Source organism: Morone saxatilis, unplaced genomic scaffold (assembly GCF_004916995.1).
Source record: "Morone saxatilis isolate NCDOM2014 unplaced genomic scaffold, NCSU_SB_2.0 Contig14, whole genome shotgun sequence".
Lineage (NCBI taxonomy): Eukaryota > Metazoa > Chordata > Actinopteri > Moronidae > Morone > Morone saxatilis.
Window position 1 is genome coordinate 11,034,293 of NW_023339696.1, and position 7,317 is coordinate 11,041,609.

Here is a 7,317-nt window from a genome sequence, read left to right on the forward strand (position 1 = left end):
AGAGATATTCAACATATCATAATTTTTCATCTCTAGCATGGATCAAGCTCCAAAAGACTGGATCTACATCCGACATTTCCCATAATGCAACCTCTAGCATCATTTCATTAGACCATCATGGTAAACGCCCAAGTCTATCAAGGTCTGTGACACAGGCTTTCTCCCTCCAGAGTCACAGAAGACATCTTACACACAGGCTTTAAACAGGGGTAAACCTGCCTTCATGTGTAACATCGGTGTAGTGCCCCCTTCATTTTGTGTCTAGCTTCCTGCATTACATGACCGACACCCACATTCTCAACTTTGACCTGTGATTGGACAGCCAGGCGATTTCTGTCACTTTTTCTGTCACTTTGCCTTTGTTTCCACGGCGACAGGAATGTTGACACTCTGATCGTGGATGTGTTCCCGGTGCTGGATACTCCAGCCAAACAGGTGATCTGGCAGTTTGTTTACCAGCTACTGACGTATGAGGAGCAGGAACACTGCCAGAGCAAAATCTCACGCTTTCTTGGATACAAAGCTCCAGGTGTGTGCACACCTTTGTCCTTCCTTATTATTTTGGTACATGCGGTTTTTGAGGTTTATGAATGAAAAGGGGTTTGTTTCATTGGGGAATAAATGCACTGGTTCAGATCAAAGCAGGCGCTGCAGCCCTTCATACACCTTTGCCTCTTCCTCTGCATTGCCAATATGTGTGTGTGTTCCAGTTCCACCACCACCACCACCTCCTCCCCCTCCTCCGGAGCCTGAGGTTGCCCCCGAGCCCCATCGACGTAGCAGCTCCATGAGGGTGACAGGGACCACGTACAGGAGCAGTGTGAGGGGACGTAGCTCTGATGACCTGGTCATTGGCACACACTTGGGCATGGGTACAGAACTTCATTATCTTCATTATCATCCGTAGCAACAGTAACACTCGACCACCGCGATTCTTATCATCACCATTGTTTTTTTCAGCATTCACATTGTCCTCATTGTCTTTTTTTTGTTGTAGCTCTGTTTGCTTTTGTTTCCGGCTGCCAACCTCTTTTACTTGACCAGTGTGGTTCATACTAGTTCAGTTAATTTTTTATATTTTTTATTCCATTACTGGACCAGTGATAGCCTGATCTCCACTAACTGGATCTAATTAGCCCAAGCCCACATCCTAAAAACCAGGCCAGAGCTGGCTCCTTTTACATCCTCTGGTGTCAGAACACAGCCGAATGTGCTCAGCTACATGCGGCTATCTCAGCTACTTGGGTTATAGTTCAGTCATGCTAATGGGTGTATTGTCATAGGCTTCCGTGCAGAGCCCATGCTGGAGACAGGGATGAGGTTGGCTCCAGGAGAAAGACAGTCAGGCGATGGTACTTCCCTTCCTGAGACTCCCAACAATCTCACCAATGTACGTACCGAGGCCCATCCTCACAGGAAGAGATACAATAAATATCAGCTTAGGACCATTCATCATTAGGGCAAGAGGTCTTACTCTGGTTTCTTTGTGCATCTCCACCATACAAGCTGTCAGCAGTGTATGCTGAACTGGAGAACATGTATTCATCCAAGAGGTCCAAGTCTCTGAAGAGTCGTCCTCCTCCTGCCCCTGAAAGTTTGCTGGATCTGGAGCCTCCCTCGCGCACAGCCTCCCCTACAATACATGCTAACACAGGTAGCTGAAAGTATAAATTTACTCTAAACTCATAGCAGCTGAAATTATATTTGGCAGATATAATGTATTAAATGATTACCTTGCCGATCTGCTGTGTGCATGAGTGAGTGTGTGTGTGTGTGTGTGTGTAAGAGAGGGTGGATAACAAAATGTTTAAAAAGTACTGCAGTGCAAGAATGATAAATCCCAAGGCAGCCAACCCATTTCTGACTCAACTGAATATCCTTGAATTGTACATTGACACAATTTTTGTGATTTCATGCTGTGCATAAATACACAGCATAACAGAGTCTCAAGACAGCCACTGCTCTCAATCTGTTTTCCCAGCCTGGCTCTTATGATTAGTTTTAGTTTAGTCAGATTTAGACCTGAGGAGGAAGGGGTCAGAGCTGGCATCACATATGAGGGGAGGGATCCACTGATCCTCCTTGGCACAGAGCATTTTTTTTTAACATGTTGCCATCTTTAACTTGATTCAGTCTGCCCATGGCTTGTCCACCTACAACACCGATCTGTTGTCCCAGATAGGAATGCATCGTGCACTCATGAGGGTAGGATAGGGACATCCTCATGTTCAGTCTACATCAGGCAGGGCCAGGTTGCCATTAGGTAGAAGGTAGTCAAATATAGTGCACAAACACTGATCCTCATAAGGAGGATATGGTGATGGTGGAAGTGGAACTAGAAAACACACATTTAAAGTCTTCCTACAGTCAAAAATGTGTTTTCTGCAATGGTTTGTTCCTCTGGGAGACATGTCCAAATTATATTTTGTGCAGAACCAAATTATTCAAATGCAGAACTTTTCACATTTTACCATTGTTTCCAGGATAGCCTCTCCTCACAAACAACCACAATTTGTTACATTTATATGTACTTTGTGAAATCTTACAATTCTATAGAAGGGAAAGTAGGTAGATGTATTTGTTTTAGTACTTGTGTACTTTTTTCTATGTGGGCAATGCAGGGTGAAAAGACCCGACTACACTGTGATTGATAGCCTTTATATCTGTTCTGTTCAAGCTTATGAAAGTCAGTAGAGAGACATTTCTTTCAGACATTGCACCTAAACGATGCTTCAGAGATTTAGCTGTCATTATATACTGCATGTCTCTTCTTTATCTCAGGTAGCCGTAAAGGCCCCCCACCACCTACATCCTGGCCTGAGCCTCTGCCCAGTCCCCCTGCAGCCCAGTTCTATCCATCAGGTCTGACAAGCCAGACCAGTGCGGAGTCCAACCCCTACATCAGCCTGGACAGTCCCCCTCCATCACCTCCAGAGCCCCCTGACTACCCATCTAGTCCCCCCGGCCACCGCAGCAGCAAGCGGCGTTACACTTTCTCTAAGCCACCACGCTCAGAAGACACAGATCGCTTTCTGGATGCACTGAGTGAGCAGCTGGGACAGAGGGTGGCCATCGTTGATGACTTCCTGACCCCTGAGAATGACTATGAGGAGGTAGAGTCACAGCAATGAATGTCTCAGTTGTATAAAATCTAAAGCCTCATTTAAAAATAATTAACTGATAATTTGACTGCTACTAATATATATTCAGTTATCATTTGCATATAATCAAATGTTCTCAGTTCTCACATGTTAATGAGTGTAATAGTTGGAATCATTAACTTTTTACGTGCACATGCTGGACCTTACTGATTATTTTATTACTACTCAGTAGCAAAAAGAAACACAAGATGTGAGAAAGCATCACATAGTCTGTTCTGTTTGGGTTAGAAAGAAAAAAGATGATTGCACAAATATCCTGAGAGCCCACAGGGTCATGTATTAGCTATACTATTTGAAAACATTTCTCTTTACCGGGGTTTAAATGGTAGCTTAACTTAAATTTTTACAAACATCCCTTAAAAAAACGAAAATACATTTGATGCCCAAAAGGTTAGATTTACTTACAAAAGTAGTTTTGCACATTGCGGCCAATTCTTTGTCATCTTACTTATAAACACAGTAAATTCACAATCCAGTGCTAATTGTATTGTTTCTTGTGAAAATACCGATGTTGCTATGCTAGCGGGTTAATTCCTCATGATACAGCACACTGATTCCCTCAGGTGCCTAATATAAAATAGGACAGACCCTTGACACACATACACTTGCAGAATGGGTACAGCACATACTTTCCTGTATAAAAGAGTAATATAATAAAACTTAAGATTTATATTAAAACCAGGTTTAGAAAAATAATGTTTTGTGTAAAAATGCAATACAAATGGTCTCACATTAAGTGATAGAGATAGATATATTTCTTTCCCCGAATGTTGTCCTGTATAGTTTGTACCTCGTTAGGGAAACAAACTATTGTGGTCTACTACTTTGCACTCAAATAGTCATTGAAAACAGAGTTGCAGAGTTTAAAACCAGCTGTCGGTCCCATATTCATTGGTAAGTCAAACACACAGACTAGACTTTATTGATCCCACTCTGGGGAAATTCACTTGTTATAGCAGCTCCAGATATAACATAGCAGTTAAGAAAAAAAGAAATACACATTGAATAACAAAATAAAATATAAAAATACAAGAACACCTTGCTCACTACTTTTAATGTGAAAAGCCTTTAAAGAGCAGAGTAAACCGGGTTATAGACATAAGTACACAAGCATAGGTTGAATCCAGCTGCCTTGTAAGGTTAGAATAAACACCCTCCTATTACATCCAATAAAAAGAATCATGAAAGTTTTTCTCATCTAACTTGATAAGTGTACCAAAAGATTTTCTCAAGTTCTTCTTTGACATTAAAGGGCTAATGATGTAATTGGTGTTAATGCCAGGATATTGTGCAGATGGGCTTCCCAGATGAGGAGGATGAGGATAATGAAGAGGAGTTGGGTGTAGACGAAGACGAAAATGGAGGATTTGTGGCTCCAGAGCTCAGCAGCCCGAGCGATGTTCAAAGCAGCAGTGGAGAGGAGAATGCCTCCTCCCTCACCTACTCTTCCTCCTCCGACCACATCCCTCCGCCCCCAATGACCCCTCCACCACCCCCACCTGTTCAGTTCAATGACGCACCTCCTCCGCCTCCTGCACCTGCACAGGCTCCACAACAGCAGCAACAGCAGCAACAGCTTAGCTACACCCCTGAACACTCCCCAAGAGCATATGTGCCTATCCGCCGAAAGTCTGGCCCCCCTCCCCCACCTCCACCCCGCAGTAATCCACCACCTAAACGCCACTCCTTACATAAAGTTCTACCCACAAGAGAGGACCTGCAGGTCCATGCTACCATACAAGAGCTAAAAGCCTACCAAGAACAACAAGTATACCAAGAAAGACAAGCATATGAGGAGCAACAAACATATAAAGAGAGGCAGGTGTTTGAGGAGCAGAAAGCCTACGAAGAACAACAACTGTTCCAAGAGCAACAGGCTTATCAGGAGAAACGTTTCAAAGAGAGACAGGCTTATGAAGAGCAGAAGGCATTTGAGGAGCAAAAAGCTTTTGAAGAGCAACAGATGTATCAGGAGCAGCAAGCCTACCAAGAAAGACAAGCATATGAACAGCGCCAAGCCTACCAAGAGCAAAAAGCGTATGAACAGCGACAAGCCTACAAGGAGCAAAAAGCATTTGAGGAGCTTCAAGCCTACCAGGAGAAAAAAGCTTACGAGGAGCGTAAAGCTTATGAGGAGCAAAAAGCTTATGAGGAGCGTCAAGCCTATGAGGAGCAACAAGCGTATCAAGAGCAACAGATGCAACAGATCTACCAGAGCCACCACTCGATGCCTAACCAGCCAACACAGCAGAAAGCCCACTCACCACTGCCTCTCCAACAACTCCACCAGTCCTTACCCCCACTTCCCTCTCCAGATGCCACCCATCATCCCTCTAACCATCCTCTGTATATGATGCGCCAAGCACAGCAGCAACAGGCCCACCAGAGTCATCACAACCGCCGTCAGTCCCGTTCAGCCCCATCTCCACACCAACCATCACCCCAACCAACAGCCCACCCAAGCCAACAAGGTCAGTACTCTGAGGGCATCTACCAAAGCCATCAGGGCATAAGACCCCAGCCCCACCATTCTTCTGCGGAGGTGCTTCACCAGATGCACCAAGCCCCAGCCCATCACTCCTCTGCAGAGATGCTCCATCAGTTGCAACAATCCCAGGCCCACCACTCATCTGCAGAGATGCTCCAGCAGATGCAACAAGTCCATGCTCACTACTCATCGTCAGAAATGCTCCACCAAGTGCACAAAACCAAGGCCCATCATTCTTCAGCAGAGGTCCTGCAACAAGCTCACCAGATGCAGCAAATGCAACCCCACCATTCCTCAACTGAACTTCTCCATCAAGCTCATCAGATGCATCGGGGACAACCTCACCATTCTTCCACTGAGCTACTCCATCAAATACACAAACCCCAGGCCCACCACTCCTCCACAGAACTGCTCCATCAAGCCCATCAGATGCACCAAACTAAGCCCCATCACTCCTCCACAGAGCTCCTAAATCAAGCCCAGCAAGAGCCTGCTTCTCTCCCAGTTCAGGTAAACCGGGATAGCCATTCCCATCAGAGCCGGAGAAGTCTTAAAGGTCATCATCAGACCCAAGTTTCACCACAAGGGAGACCCCAAGAGCAGCAGATCCACCAAACCCATCATCCCCAGCCCACAAAACCCTCTCCCCAAAGACCCCACTCTATCCAGCAGACCCACCACCACTCCAGCACATCTCAGATCCATCACATCCACCATATGACCCCACAACCCCCTCCACAGGACTATCAACACCAGATTCATGTCATCCACCCTCCCCAGCAGCCTCACAGGCCTCAGCCCCTTCTCTCCACCTTTCAGCCCCTCCAGCCGCACCAACCCACCCTCTCCACTTTCCAGCCTCTTCCCCAACACCACCAATCCCAGCACCAAGTCCAGTCCTCCACCCAAGTTACCCGTCCGCAGTCCCAGCCCTCACATCACCTGCTGCAGTCATCACACCAGTCCCAAACTCAGTCCCACCATAAGCAATCCCATGGCCAGCCCCAGTCCCTCCCCCACTCTCTATCTGACCCCACAGAGCATCTGGAACCCCCACCGCCTCCACCCCTGCCCCCACCCTGCTCGCCTCCACCTTTGCCCAGGCATTCGCTCTCCAGGATGGACTCCAACCACATGAGCGTGAAGAGGTTGCGATGGGAGCAAGTGGAAAACTCAGAGGGGACTATCTGGGGACAGGTGAGCTTTGTGGGGTTTGGACATGAGGAGACCTCGTAAAGTGTAAAAAAAAAATCCAAATTGAAACTAATCTAACAGTCATGAAATTGTAATTCACGAAAAACCATTTTTGTTTGTCTTTGGTAGTTGGGAGCAAATTCTGACTATGACAAACTGCATGACATGGTAAAGTATCTGGATCTGGAGCTGCACTTTGGGACACAGAAGAGCTCCAGTGAGTACAACTGGCTGTATGCATATCTGCAGTGCTTTAATATGTAAAGAATTCTAGATAAATGAGTAAACCCAAAATTGAATCACAGATTAATTGGAGCAAATGATATATGCATCATTGTTTCTTAGCACATCATTATCTAGATTCTTGGATCTTTGCATCCTTGAAGTGCAAATTAGAATTTATCAAATTTTGGACTGTAATTATGGGATCTTTTTGCAGTTTATTCTGCAGTTGTACTCCTTGTTATTGCTAAC

The 7,317-nt window shown here is 45.5% G+C and overlaps 1 protein-coding gene across 1 annotated transcript in view; it reads left to right on the forward strand.

The window, feature by feature from the left end:
* grid2ipa (glutamate receptor, ionotropic, delta 2 (Grid2) interacting protein, a) overlaps positions 1-7,317 on the forward strand; it is a 26,085-nt gene that overhangs the window by 14,532 nt on the left and 4,236 nt on the right. Inside the window, exons 9-15 of the mRNA XM_035655086.1 lie at positions 378-529; positions 711-872; positions 1,284-1,390; positions 1,507-1,654; positions 2,782-3,113; positions 4,444-6,846; positions 6,973-7,060. Coding sequence (XP_035510979.1) covers positions 378-529; positions 711-872; positions 1,284-1,390; positions 1,507-1,654; positions 2,782-3,113; positions 4,444-6,846; positions 6,973-7,060 — 3,392 coding nt within the window. The remainder of the gene's footprint in view (positions 1-377; positions 530-710; positions 873-1,283; positions 1,391-1,506; positions 1,655-2,781; positions 3,114-4,443; positions 6,847-6,972; positions 7,061-7,317) is intronic.